This window comes from Microcebus murinus, chromosome 9, assembly GCF_040939455.1.
Source record: "Microcebus murinus isolate Inina chromosome 9, M.murinus_Inina_mat1.0, whole genome shotgun sequence".
Lineage (NCBI taxonomy): Eukaryota > Metazoa > Chordata > Mammalia > Primates > Cheirogaleidae > Microcebus > Microcebus murinus.
Window position 1 is genome coordinate 80,857,643 of NC_134112.1, and position 15,212 is coordinate 80,872,854.

Consider the following 15,212-nt stretch of genomic DNA (forward strand, 5'->3'; position numbering starts at 1 on the left):
CGGCGGGTTTGCTGATGACTGGTCGAGAGGTCGCCGGCGAGGCGGATGGGAGCGGGGCTAGGGTTCGCTTCCGGTTGGGCGGTGCTTGCGCGCGTGAGCAGAGCTGGTGGGTGAACGGCGGCCAAGGCAGGCTGGGCAGCGGGGGCTACGAGGAAAGGTAAGTACGGCGGTGTCCACCCCCTACGCTGCCGCTACATTTGCTTTCTTTCTGTCCCCGGGCTTTGCTTTCGGCACGGCAGGAGCCTACCTCACTCGCGGCCCGAGTCTGCCGGCACCGGGGTCTCAGGCCTGAGCCTGCTCGAGATCCCAGGGCCCTCAGAGCGCAGCCAGGGATGGAGCCCGCCGCTCGCCTTCCCGTGCGCTCCGGGAAGGGGGCTGGGTCCCCTCAATCTTTGGCTCCCGGCTCTGCGTCCTGTTGGGTCCTGTTTTGCTCTTCGTCCCTGGGCTTCGCCACTCCGAGTCCGTGGGACTGAATGGTCACTTTTTGCATCCTGAAGGTCGGAGGGCAGTTAGGTAGTGTTACTGTAACAACCTCCTGCCACCTCCCATTCACCAGCCAGCTTCCTATCTGCCAGCCCCGCCCCAAGGCCACATCCAGACAGTACGGTGCATCTGCCGAGAAAGTCATGTTCACTGCATTAAAGGATGTAGAAATAAGGGGGGAAAGAACGAATGAAGACACTATGTGAGATCTGTAATTTTTAAAGGTGCATGTTTCGAGCTTCCATACTTGGCTACATACTTGAGTCAGCGACTGAAAGTAGTTTTAAAAGCTTTATTAGGGGATTAGTTGCTTGTTTACTTTGTTTGTGGCTTCTAGCCCCAAATCCTAGTTCTGATTTTTGACATGCAGCGTTCAGAAGTAAACTTAGGTCCCCACAGCTGCCGTGATTAAGAGTATAGTAGAGTGGCTTGCAGTTTTGAAACCTGCTTTTGCATCAAGGCAAAAGCTCCCTGGGTCTCCTAATAAAACTTTTGGACCTTTGACCTAAATTCATGACTATGAAGTCCAAGAATAGTGTCTTTTAAATTGAATTGCATTCATTTCCTGGCATGGGCCTTAAAGTCAACGTTAATGAATTGAGAATAAGGTCACTTCTAGTAGTTCTAGTAGCTTATTCAACTTGGAGATAGAGAACCTTAGAATCTCTGATAAATTATTTTTTTTTGCCATAGAATGGAATTTGACAGAAGACAAATGCATGTTTGGTTAATTTGGAAGACAAATGCATATTTGGTTAACTAAATCTACTCATCGAGTAGATTTAGTTAACCAAATACCAAAACAATAGTTATCACTGAAGAATTTATGTGGTATTGCCCAAATGAGGGACCAGAGATAACCTATGTATTGTCTTTGTGTGTCAAGAGGATGGGTTTGCCAAGGCCTAATCTGAGGTTTTACAATGATTCAGGGATTTCCAATGGGGTTCTTTTGAGAATCACAACTAGGAGAACCATGAGCTCACAAAAATATACTGAGTATGCCTGAGTGGATGGTACTCGATATAGCTTTGAAATCAAGTCACTAGCACTCTCAATATAATCATTGTTCACTTCCATTCATCCAGTGATGTATCAAGAGTTACTTACTGATAGCACCAGTATACGTTGCACCAGTATAGGAGATCACTGCTTTGGTGTTAACATGGACTTTCTGTAACATGGATGTGCCAAGGTTGTTGGAAGGACAGAGGTAGCCAGGGATAGCCATTGGAAATGCTTGCAAGGCCATAAGGGCCTAGATCCTCTCCCTATGAACTCTTAAATATGGATGTTGTTGATGGTGTAATTTAAGTATTAGAGTTAAGACAGCTGAAATAACACTTTGCCTGTTGCTAGCTGATAGCCAGATCCGGTAAGGGGAATTGGGGATTGTAAGCACAAGCAGACAGGAACCACAAAATTGCTGCCAAGGACCACCCAATTAATCAAGTAAAATATATTGGTATCTAGAAAGTATAAGACAGTGTATTGGAGACTATAGAGAGACAATAATTTATATTAGCTAAGATGTAAGCATTCTTCCAGAAATATAGAATCTATAGGAGAGCTAAGAATAACAACTTAAAGTAGCCTATGATCATTATTGAGTAGTACAAGTTTTATAAAAGTTTAGAGGAATAGGTATAGATCACTTCCAGCTAGAGTGATCATAGTAGATAGGTCTTTTAGTCTAGGATCTTAATATTATTTATAGACATTTTACACTGAAGGAAGATTGAGCTAAAATAACTACCAAGTTCTCAAGGGCTTCATGGATGTTACACATGCATGGCAAAATTACAACTAGAAACCAAAACTCTTATCTCTGCATTTTGCATAACATTCCTCTGACAATTGTGTATTAAAGTTTCATCAACCAAAAAGAAACTTTTTTTCTCCCAGAATTTCTGGAACTTTTTTTTTTTACAAAAAAGTTTTTGATTTTATAGCCAAAAAATGTAAAATTTGTACTGGGTTGCTTTGGTTGTAGAACTAATGAAGTAGTAGTTTCAGTCTTAGAGCTTTTCTTCTATAGCCAGATTTTGCATTTGGGATATACTCAGCTGACTTGTAAATGTATTCCCTGTATCACACAAATAATTTATTTAGAATGTATTAATGAACTAATGTAAATTTGTTCCATCAGTAGAGAAACATTAAATAAATGGTTTGTCAGTATCATAACTTTTCTCAAAGCATGAAGAATATAACATTACTTTTATGTGATAGTCCATTGGTGGTATTTGTACCGAAGTCTGTGAGTGAAGAATATCAAGTAGATAAGCAGATAACTTTCACTTCTAGATGTCATAGCCTGGGCCTTAGTATTTAAATTGCTATCAGTTTTTTCACCCCATTCCCCAACTGAAATAGACACTTAAGCAGTGAGATCCTGCTTTTACTGCATTATGGAGAAATGCCTTTTCTGCTGAATATCCATCCAGCTCAGAGAACTGGAATTTTACCACTACACCCATTTCTTCCACTTACTAACATTGAGCAATGGGTCTTTTTGGTCAACCAGAATAACTGTGGGATCACTCAGTGTTAACATTCTTGAAAAGTTGGATTTAATCCAAACATCTGAATTTCTCTAAAACAATTTAAGTGTTCTGTGACTAGTGGATTTTTACCAAAAATGAGGTTTGGGGGAAGAAGGGTAGTGGTGGTAAAAATTTAGAGCTTTCAAGGAAATTTTTGCGTGGTTGAAATAAACTGACTCCTAAGACTCACAATTGTTATTAAAATCAAACTTACTTAATCTTTTCTCCTTATAAATTACTGGAACAATTTATGGAAATAACTTTGCAGAAGATTGGTGACATACTACAGAAGGATGATAGCTACTTGGTTTTTTTGTTGTTATAGTCCTTTGGTTTCTGTATCTAACATAGTGCTGTCCAATAAAATATAGAATACAAGCCACATGTGGAATTATTTTTAAATTTTCAGGTGAAAATCTAGAACAGGTGAAATTAATTTTAATATACTTTATTTAATCTAATACATAGGACAAAATACTATTTTTCAATATAAAATGTAACACATACCAATCTTAATTCATACTAGTCACATTTGAAGTACTTAGTAGTCACATGTGGCTAGTGGCTGCTGTGCAGTGCAGGTCTAGACTTTTCTTTTTTTCCTGGAGACAGAGTCTCTCAATCTGTCACCCCAGCTGGAGTACAGTGGCATCATCATAGCTCATGGCAATCTCTAACTCCCAGGCTCAAGTGATCCTCCTACCTTGGCCTCCCAAGTACCTAGGATTATAGGTGAGGACCACTGGCCCTGGCTAACCTTTTTCTATTTTTAGTAGAGATGGGGGTCTCCCTCTTGCTCAGGCTGGTCTCAAACTCCTGACCTCAAGCACCTTGGCCTCCCAGAATGCTAGGATTACAGGTGTGAGCCACCATGCCAAGCCTGGACTTTTTTTTTTAAAGAAAAAATATTAGCTGTTACTCTTGGGGAGGAACAGAATTTGAGAGAGAGAAAATATATAGATCATTTGAGAAATGGGGATAGGAAGGTGCATTTTTCACAACCATTGGTTTACCTTCTAGATCACATGGAAAAGCTCTTATAATTTATATCCTTAATTTATATCGTATTTTTAAAAATATGTTATCCATTGTTGTGTAGCTCGTTGAAGGGGGTGAGGAAATGAGAAGCGTCATTAGCTTTCTGTCATTTGGTTGAAAAGAGAAAGATGTTTCAGAAATGAACTGCCCTAATGTAGTTCTTCAAAAATCTTGTATGAAAAGTTATTTTGTACTGTTTCTTTTCACATCTTACCCCCTAAAATTTCCTTTGTCTTAGGAGGATAGCCTTTGTTTCTACTTGAACATTTTTATATAATATATGAATTTGAATAAATCTAGTAAGTCAGTTTTTGGTACAGTTTTTTTGTTTTGTTTTTAGTTTCTATATTCATAAAAGAAGCAGCCTTTTATTAAAGTTTCTAATAACCAGGAGTTGGTGTGTGTGGGCACGAAGTATATTTTTTTAAGTAGAAATTGTTTTTAAAGTGCAGATTTTTCATTATCACCTGCAAAGAGGTGAAGATGACTAGGTAGGACCATTGGCTTTGTCCAGCATGTGGTCCTTGATGACTCTTTTAGGCAGTTTCATCAATGGTAAGATAGAAAGGCAGATTTCAGGGGAACAACAGATGGTGAGGCAGCCGTGTAGACAACTGTGTGGGTGAAGGAAAGGAAAAAGCAAGCTTGAAGGAATAGCAGAGTCTGGGAAAGACTGACTGGAGGTTGTGGAGACCTGAGAAGTATTGACTGACAGAATGGAGATGCCCATCAAGGGGTGGGGTTGGAGTTTAATTGAGAGAAGGAAGGAAAGAGAATGGATAACGAGAAAGCCAAATCACCTGGCCTTTACTCTTTGGCATACTTGTTTCCTTTTAACAAGATGTTAAGCCTCAAACATAAATGTAGTTTTCCCTCTAAATGGCAAAGTGAATCAATCTGTTACGTTTCTATGCTACATGTTTCAAAGCTTTGCACAGTATCCTTTCCAGGCCCTGATAGTGGTATGGGACTTAAGCATATTGTTATATTTGGAGTTTACAAGAGTTGTTAGGGTATTATGCTGTATTTTATCTGAGGATATAATCATTCATAAAATTTTTCCAAATGTAAAGTTCCCTTAGTCATAAGGAAAGTCTTTTGTCACAGTGACTCTTGATTTTACTTGATTCTGTATGCCTCTAACATAGATATGGTTTGGATGCATCACAAAACATCAACAACATACAATCCTGTTCCTTCCTTGTTTCTACATTTTTATTTACCTAAAGAATTATTTGGTTGTATTGTAGTTTGAGATAGAAGGTCATTTTGCCCTAAAATAAAGGTATACTCATTTTGATGTTGTATTTAAGAGAGCTAGTAAATCTCCAATTTTCTCTTTACTCTTTAACTGATTTGATCAATCCATTCAATTATTGGAAGGTCAGCTGGAGTGTTATTTGCCTAGAGCAATGTATTACAAGTAAGATACACAAAAATCTAATGCGCCTGAGAGTAAGCCATTTACAAAAATTAGACAACACAGCAGAGTACGGTACTAAAGTTCACTTCCACACTAGCCTCTCCACCCCATTCTACCTGTCTCTTCTCCTCTGAACCTAAATGTTACCACTGTTTACACATGAGTGTAACTTCCATGCTATTTTTGTGCATGTGTTATATTTTATACACTTACAAACAACTTGAGGAGATCGTTTAATTTTGCTTTGTTTTTTGCATAAATGAGATCTTGGCATTGTTTTGCAGCTTGCTTTTTTTGTTCATTTAATATGTCTTGATGAGTTCTCTGTTTCACTGCAGATAGATCCACCTCATTCTTTTTAACCTCTGTGTACTTTTCCATAATATAGATTTAATATAATTTACCAGTTCTCTGGTTTAATTTTTCAATTTTTTAATCATTATAAACTATTATCGTTGAATATCTTAATACAAGTATCTTTGTATACAAATTTGAGTATTTGAATGGGATTGAATGAAATAGAATGTTGAGGACTTGTCAGAAACAAAGCTAAGTTCTAACATTGGTGAGAGCAGCTGAAGAAAAGTACCACTTCCTATACCTTTCTCTGTGGGTCTTGTGGTTTTGCTTCCTCTGATGGGTTTTCTCAAGTCTTAATAAGTCTTAATAACTATCGCATCATCAGTAACAGTAACTTTTTTGAGAATGAGCACTTGGGGAGTGAACACCTTCCATTATCTCCTTGGGCTGCAGAGCTCTGCCATCGCCATCCCACCCCCCACCATGGAAAGAAAGATTGTCTTCCATGAAACTTGAGGGGTGGGGATGCTGGTGAAGCTTCATCTGTATTTACAGCCGCTTCCCGTCACTGGCATCACCATCTGAGCTCCACCTCCCCACCCCATCCTGTGAAACTGTTCCCTGGTGCCAAAAAGGTTGGAGACCACTGTTTTAGAACACTTTCTACTGTCCATCCATGTGCCCTCCCCCACTGAGCTGCTTTCCCAGTGTTTGCACACAGTGCCCTTGTGTGCCCTTTCAAAATTTGAAAGTTGTTCATGGAGACCTCAGCTGTGCCTTTGTGTAATCAGCTTTCTAGGTTGTGTTGGGATTCCTCTATTTACTTTCCTTTTACTTTTAAGGATCTTTATATAACATGCTCACCATTAACTTGAGCTAAGTATTCTTTTAGTTTATTGAATCCAAAGGGTGCTACAAATCTACACTAATACAACATAACTTCATTTAGCTACTATTTGAGGGTTATAAGAAAAATGGATGCATTGAAATATGTGTAATGTATTGGCATGTTTAATTTCCTCATCCTTTGCACAATTCACTCCATTCTAGTTCCCAAAACTCTTGAGGCAGGATCAGGTAGATGCAGTTTATTCATACTAAGTACCCTCTCAGGTCAGATTTCTTAAAATATTACTATGGCTGTTGAGAGTTTGGTTAGAATAGTGGTTCTTAACCTGGCTGTACTTAGGGAGCCTTTTAAAAAAATAGGGTGCATCCCAAGACATTCCTATTTAATTGGTTAGGGTAAGGTTTAGTACTCTTATTTTCTAAAAATTCCCTGGGTGATTTTAGGGTACAGTCTGGATTGAGAACCACTGAGTTTGAAGCTATGCTGAAAGAATTTTCTTTATTTGTAAGATTTACATATAAAATGTAAGTGTTTAGCTAGTTCCATTAGTGACATCCTGCAGAAGGTGAAGTCTGGCTGGTTTAATCTGCACATTAGGACAAGGTAATGCATTTAACTTTCATGTGACACAGTGTCCCTCTGTTCTATAGCCTTGTATTAGTTTTCTAGGGCTGGTGTAAGAAATTGCTATAAACTGGGTGGTTTAGAAGAATAAAAATGTGTTCTCTCTCAGTTCTGGAGGCTAAAAGTTCAAAATATATGTGTCAGCAGGGCCATGCTCTCTGAAGGTTCTAGGGAAGGACTCTTCCTTGACTCTTCCTAGGTTCTGGTGATGTCAGCAATCCTTGGCATTCCCTGATGTGTAGAGGCATCTCTTCAGTCGACCACTTTCATAACATGGCATTTTCTTCTGTGTGTCTGTGTCCAAATTTCTCTCTTTTTATAAGGACAGCAATCATTGGATTTTTATGATCCACCCTAATCCATTTTGAGCTCACTTTAACTTGATTGCATCTGCGGAGATCCTATTTCCAGATAAGGTTACATTCACAGGTGCTACGGATTAGGCATAAAGGGAGATGAGTAGGAGATAATATGAAATTGCAAAAACTTATTTTACCTGAAGAGGGAAAAGCATTCAGAATTCCCTGTTCTACCGGTGAAAGATTAATTAAAATGTGAAAGCTTGGGAAAACCATTCCTCTTGATTTTTAATTTTAGTTTTCTCTAAGACTTTAACCTCTGTGGATAGTACTGTGGGATGTCTATACTAAACAGATTTCTATCCTGCAGCTTCTCTGCAGGGTTTTTATTTTTGGTTTTGGTCACATTTTTCAATAAAGTGTGCCAGCCCTGTGCTTGTTGATTAAATCACTTGTGACTGCAGCTATTCTAAAGATCTAGAGTAGGGTGTTGGAATTTGTACTTTGAACAGTACTCCAGGTGGTTCTTTATGCCCAGACAAGTTTGGGAAATACAACTTTACATAAGAATGAAGAAATTGGCTGGGTGGGGGCTCTCACCTGTAATCCCAGCACTCTGGGAGGCCAAGTGGGAGGATCGCTCAAGGTCAGGAGTTTGTGACCAGCCTGAGCAAGAGCGAGACCCCAGTCTTACTAAAAATAGAAATAAATTAATTGACCAACTAAAATATATATATACAAAAAATTAGCCTGGCATGGTGGCTCATGCCTATAGTCCCAGCTACTCAGGAGGCTGAGACAGTAGGATCTCTTGACCCCAACAGATTGAGGTTGCTGTGAGCTAGGCTGATGCCAGGGCACTCTAGCCTGGGCAACAAAATGAGACTCTGTCTCAAAAAAAAAAAAAAAAAATGAAGAAATTGTTGTTTATGACCATCTGAATGGTTTGGTCTTTGAAGGGGATTTAAGGTAGATCCAGGACATGGGAAACTTGGTGCTATCAACCAAGGAAACTGCTGAGTATTTCACTGGTTCCTAAATGCCTGAGAAGCATTTAATGCTGCAGATGTCTGGATTCCGCTTCAGAGATTCTACAATATGGCAGACTTAAAGCTTCCCAGGTGATTCTAATAACCAGCCACATTTGAAGACCAGACCACTGATATACAAAAAATAAAGGGTTTGGAGTCAGGATTTCAATCTTAGTCCTTCACTTTTAATGCTTATGATCTTGAGCAGAAAGATTAAAGTTCTTCCGTATCTTTTCAAGGTAGACAATTATAAAGTAGACATTTTAACTATAAATTTCTTATCAGCCTACAATAAGATGAAGGAAACTAGTGAAAATTTCTCACCATAATTGGAAAGTCTGATGTTCCACCATATTTATTTTATGGATTAAGTAATAGTATTTGAGATAAACATATCAAATCAGTAATTTAACTGGGATGTGAGCTTTTGATTTCTTGTTTAATTATTAAGTATACTGCCTCCTGAATTACTTTTCATTTTCTTTAAGATCTGATTGTCATGGACCTGCGACAGTTTCTTATGTGCCTGTCCCTGTGCACAGCCTTTGCCTTGAGCAAGCCCACAGAAAAGAAGGACCGTGTACATCATGAGCCTCAGCTCAGTGACAAGGTTCACAACGATGCTCAGAGTTTTGATTATGACCATGATGCCTTCTTGGGTGCTGAAGAAGCAAAGACCTTTGATCAGCTGACACCGGAAGAGAGCAAGGAAAGGCTTGGGTAAGATGCCAGCTCTCAGGGGGCTAGTTAGGGTAATGACATTCTTTATAAATCAGTGAATGCTTTGCTTTTCTGGCTCAGTCACCAGAAAAGCTATGTTCAACTACATCTTCTGAAAGCTAACCATGGAATTGCTACCACTAAAATTTAATTAAGTACCTGCTTTCATACATTTTTCCATTGAATAACAGTTTGTACCTCATTCTACAAAGCAAAATCATTTTTGCATAAAAAGACCAAATACTATAGGACCCAGCTTGAACTGCATCATCTTAATCCTAGAAGAACATCACATGGGGTGCATCTTTTCTTTGCTGCTTTTAATTTTTAAAAACTATTCATGACCTGTTTATTCATTGTTGCCCAAGCCAACTCTTTGAGTGGCTAATAAACTGCAAATTGGCCCATGGATTATTTTTTATAAAGTTTATGATTTCCAAAGGTGTCCTTCACCCTCTTTGTTTTCATGCTTAGGTATTTGCTTAATTAAAAACCAAAAACCAAAACAACCAACCTTAGCTAAAATAGGGGATTGTAACAGTTATGGTCTTTATGTCAGAGTGTGAATTTCAGTGACAGCTGGGCCATAGTCAGGTTCTATGACTCATCAGACAGCTTTTTACCTAAAGAATTGATTTTGTAGCATCTCAGTTGATTATCTCTAACTGGGGGTCTGAGAATGTCTTTTTTTTCGCTCTTCCAAAGCCTCACTTTATAAGAAAATGCAAATCAGTTTTATGAAAATTTTCTCAAGGAGCACCATTGGTACAGTTTTCTGAATTGTTTTCAAGACATTTGTATAGAAAGTCTTACCACACATAGCAATCTCCAAAACTATTTTGCCATCATGGATAGGGCTTTGATTATAAAACATTATTATAGGATTTGCTTTGGAAGATACTTCAGAATAAATTTATTCTTTCATTGAGTTATCTGCTGACTGAAGAGTACAATATTTTATTCTTCAGCATTGGCAGAAGTAATCAAAAGATTTTGCTATATAGAATGAGTACTGTGCCCAAACGTTTGAAAGTAGATATAGAAAACACATATCAAAAAGTCTGTCTTCTATTAGGTTGCTTTTCTAACTTTGAAAGACCATCCTTACTTTCCATTTTAATCTTATAACTGTACTAACATTCCAGGCTGAAAATAAAGATGCATGAGAGTGTTCTCAGTCTTCATGTCATGTCTGTTAATAATACTGTGCGTGTCCAACCTACGTTTTGGTCTGCACGTATTTCTGTGCAGAATTACTCTTAAATAATGAAGGGCACTCAGGGCTGGTATAATTTAGGGTACATGGTACTTTAATGAGGGTGTTCTTGCTCTTGCAGGTAGTGTAGCTCTGCTGGGAGGTTTCAGTAGAAAGTATTCCTTTTTGTCATCAGTAAATATTATCAAAAGTATAGCACATAAGCAGATTTTGTATTTGAATAGAATAAGGTGATAAAATTATTTTTCATGGACTGTATGAATGAACTAAGTACTGTTTGCTTCTCCTAAATGTTGAAGATAGTGACAAATATCCCTAATTTATACAGTACCATACTGTTGAAAGCAAGAATCCCAGGTGAACTTTTTTCTTTTTTAATTTATTTACTGTGGCATTTCTAAACATTGTTTTGGTAGGTGACTGTACACTAGAGGTTGGGAAAAACAGATTCCCCCTTTTCCATCTATCTATAAGGCAAGTACTTATTAAGGTATAAGTCATTGTTTATACCTGCAGTTGCAAAGATTCACTACTATTTTTGAAATCCTTACTAATATCTCAAAGAACACAGGAAGCATTTTAAAACAATTTTAATATACAATTTTCAGTTTCTTTTTCTTATTAAGAATGTTGACAAATAGAACATTTTTTATGTGTGTATTATCCCCTCCCCCATAAAAATATACTTAGTTTTCATTTATGTCCTTCAACTAACGGTTTGTTTTATGATGGTGGTTCTTAGTGTTAAGAAGTTCTCATCCTTGATTTATTTGCTATAGAAATAAACAAAGCAGCTTATTATCCATTTTGGGTATCACAGGCCCAAACCCTGTGGGAGTCTAATGAAAGCTAAGGACTTTTCCTCAGAAAGTACACACATATGAACATATATAATATTTTCCATGCTAGAAATTTCAGAAATATTATGTATCTTTCTAGAGTCCAATTATTGACCCACATTCTTAAAAAACTGAAGGGTTTGCTTTGTGCCCCTTGAAATGTAGAGGCTTGCGTTACCTCTCTTGAGAAACAATACGAGGTCTGCTAAGTGCATTGTGTCTGTCCAAAAATAAATGCATATTTAGTGGCATAATAACTATATCCACAGGGCTCTCCAATGTTATAAAAATACTACATACACCATTAGCTTTATAAATTTACACATTCTTTTTTTTTTTTTTTTTTTTTTTTTGAGACAGAGTCTCACTTTGTTGTCCAGGCTAGAGTGAGTGCCGTGGCGTCAGCCTAGCTCACAGCAACCTCAAACTCCTGGGCTTGAGTGATCCTTCTGCCTCAGCCTCCCGAGTAGCTGGGACTACAGGCATGCGCCACCATGCCCGGCTAATTTTTTATATATATATATCAGTTGGCCAATTAATTTCTTTCTATTTATAGTAGAGACGGGGTCTCGCTCTTGCTCAGGCTGGTTTTGAACTCCTGACCTTGAGCAATCCGCCCGCCTCGGCCTCCCAAGAGCTAGGATTACAGGCGTGAGCCACAGCGCCCGGCCAAATTTACACATTCTTTTAAACATCATAGTTTAGAGCTTCATGCCAAAGTAGATCGTGCCCACTTCCAGTGTACTTTCACAACTACAACTGCCTGCAGGCTGGAGAGTCAGTGAGATATCAGACTTGTGGGGGTAAGGGGGGAAAGGGCATTTATTGAAACCTTAAAATCTGTACCCCCATAATATGCCCAAATAAAAAAAAAAAAAAGAATGGCGTTTGTCCAGGCATGGTGGCTCACACCTGTAGTCTTAGCACTTTGGGAGATCGAGGCAGAAAGATCGCTTGAGGCCAGGAGGTTGAGACCAGCCTGAGCAACACAGTAAGACCCTGTCTCTACAAAAGAATTAAAAATTATCTGGACTTGATGGCATGCACCTCTAGTCCCAGCTACTCAAGAGACGGAGGCAGGAGGATCACTTAAGCCCAGGAGTATAGCTTCTACATTTTTAGACAGCTATTTATATGTATATACACACACATATATATGCCTACGTGTGTATATATATGGACGACAGACCATATGTGTCTCACAGAGTCAAAAATATTTACTATCTGTCCCTTTTCAAAAAAAGTTTGCCGACCCCTAGATTAAAGCATTTTGGATATTTCTGTCAAATAGAATGCTGTTCAGCTAACTTCATTAAGAAAAGCCTGTCTTGAACAGTCATATGCCTTTTTTATCTGGGTAATCCCTTTCTTCAGGCTATTTATAATAGTTTAAAAATATCTTTTGGGGATGGGAAGGATTCTGATACCTTGCCCTTTTTTTCTTAACCATACAGTGGCACTATTGGTAGCCAATACCATCTGGGCACAAACTAGATCGCATTATAAATAATGCAGAAGTTTTTAATACTGGAATAATGTAATCTATTAATATTGTCAAAATTCTACAGAGTTAAAGTTACAGCAAAAAATTTGTCTTTGGCCAGGCTTGGTGGCTCATGGCTGTAATCCTAGCAGTCTGAAAGGCTGAGGCAGGAGGATCCCTTGAGCTCAGTAGTTCGAGACCAGCCTGAGCAAGAGGGAGACCCCGTCTCTATTAAAAATAGAAAAAATTAACCTGATGTGGTGGTCCACACCTGTAGTTCCAGCTACTTGGGAGGCTGAGGCAGGAGGATCGCTTGAGTCCAGGAGTTTTAGGTTGCTCTGAGCTAGGCTGATGCCACGACATACTCACCCAGACAACAGAGTGAGACTCGGTCTCAAAATATATATATATATTTGTACCTGTGTCTATGTAGGTAGACGTGGATATTAAGAGAACATATTACTGCTTTACCTTTTCTGTTAATATTTTAGAGCAAAAGCTACAAGATCACACATTCTCTGAAGGAAAATGTAATTATAGGACTTAAGTAATAGTTATGGCTAACACTATATCAATATCAAGATGGTCTCTTTTCGTAGTGTCACTAGTATGATTCTAATTACTTTGATTCTAATTACTTCCCATGTTGTATTCATGAAGTAAACACAAACTGGGAAAAGACATTATTTGCTACCAAGTGACAGTCTTTTTCAATCCTGCAAATAATAGAACAGGAATATTTGAAGATTTCACTTCTATTGAAAGTTTTTATTAAAAGTTCCTATTCCAAACTGGGCTGCTTACTTGTATGATTTTGCATAGGCTGACTTAGCCCCTGTATAGGTGATTGCTTGCTTGCTTATTTAGTTGTTTGTTTGTTTATTTATTTATTTATTTTTTGAGGCAGAGTCTCACTTTGTTGCCCAGGCTAGAGTGAATGCCATGGCGTCCTAGCTCACAGCAACCTCAATCTCCTGGCCTCAAGCGATCCTACTGCCTCAGTCTCCCGAGTAGCTGGGACTACAGGCATGTGCCACCATGCCCGGCTAATTTTTTTGTATATATTTTTAGTTTGTCAATTAATTTGTTTCTATTTTTAGTAGAGACAGCGTCTCTCTCTTGCTCAGGCTGGTTTTGAACTCCTGCCCTCGAGCGATCCGCCCGCCTCAGCCTCCCAGAGTGCTAGGATTACAGGCATGAGCCACCGTACCTGGCTGTGATTGCATCTTTAAATAGGAGCTTTCATATCATATTATTAAATCCTTAAATTAAGATGACAGATCTGGAAGAGACATCCATAAAGGGAGAAGTTATTGATTCTTTATCTTTGTTGTTTTGCTTTATAATCTACACACTAACCCTCTCAGCTTATTAACATTTTCATAATCTGATATATACATTCTTGCATCATTTCCTCAGAGTTCTCTGTTTTTATGATTATATGTAAAAATCCAATGCAACATAGTATATAAAATCTGCTAGGCATTTTTTAGATAAGCATACTCTTTTAAATAATCTTGCCTTGAGATATAAGTGATCCCAGAACTATCATTGTTATCTTTATATTCTAACAAGTGTTACTTTTTAAAAAGCAGCTAAATTTTTTAAAGTGTGATTTAAATATTTTGAATTTTTAGAAGAAGTCAGTAGTTGTGATTATTTTCCAAGAAATGGAGATTCTCTTCTAAAAGCAATAAACATATAAAGATTTACATGTTTTTTGATGCAAAGAGTGAAGAACCCAGATAGGAATGGCTATTCACTCGAATTCTAACCATAGGCTGAAAACTACCTCTAAAGTGATAGGCTGGGTTTGCTTTCAGATCCAAGGGCACCAGCCATGGACTGTGTTTACCTTATTCAGCTGGCTCACTATAGACCAGTAATGGACCACTTAGTAGAAAAATTTTCAATTGCCACTCTGGCAATGTTTTAGAGATAATTTTTTATTTCTGTGCATTAGCCCTGGGCAACACCTATGGTCACAGCACACACCTGGCTAAGTCCAGAGCTTTGTGTCTTTTTAACCTCTTGCTGGATTTCTCTGCATTTTCTACAGAAAGATTGTAAGTAAAATAGATGGCGACAAGGACGGGTTTGTCACTGTGGATGAGCTCAAAGACTGGATTAAATTTGCACAAAAGCGCTGGATTTACGAGGATGTAGAGCAACAGTGGAAGGGGCATGACCTCAATGAGGACGGCCTCGTTTCCTGGGAGGAGTATAAAAATGCCACCTACGGCTACGTTTTAGGTAGGTCCCTACTACCTGGGGGAAAAAGCCTTATGGAGCTGGCACCTTGAAACATAACTGTTTTGTTTTGTAGAATGATTGTAGATAAAGTAGACACGGATAAAGAT

General features: G+C 38.4%; 1 protein-coding gene across 1 annotated transcript in view; it reads left to right on the forward strand.

Moving 5' to 3' along the window:
• The window catches only part of CALU (calumenin), a 30,913-nt gene continuing 15,701 nt past the window's right edge, over nucleotides 1-15,212 (forward strand). Inside the window, exons 1-3 of the mRNA XM_012789155.3 lie at nucleotides 1-157; nucleotides 9,083-9,314; nucleotides 14,912-15,105. Coding sequence (XP_012644609.1) covers nucleotides 9,094-9,314; nucleotides 14,912-15,105 — 415 coding nt within the window. The 5' untranslated portion in view covers nucleotides 1-157; nucleotides 9,083-9,093. The remainder of the gene's footprint in view (nucleotides 158-9,082; nucleotides 9,315-14,911; nucleotides 15,106-15,212) is intronic.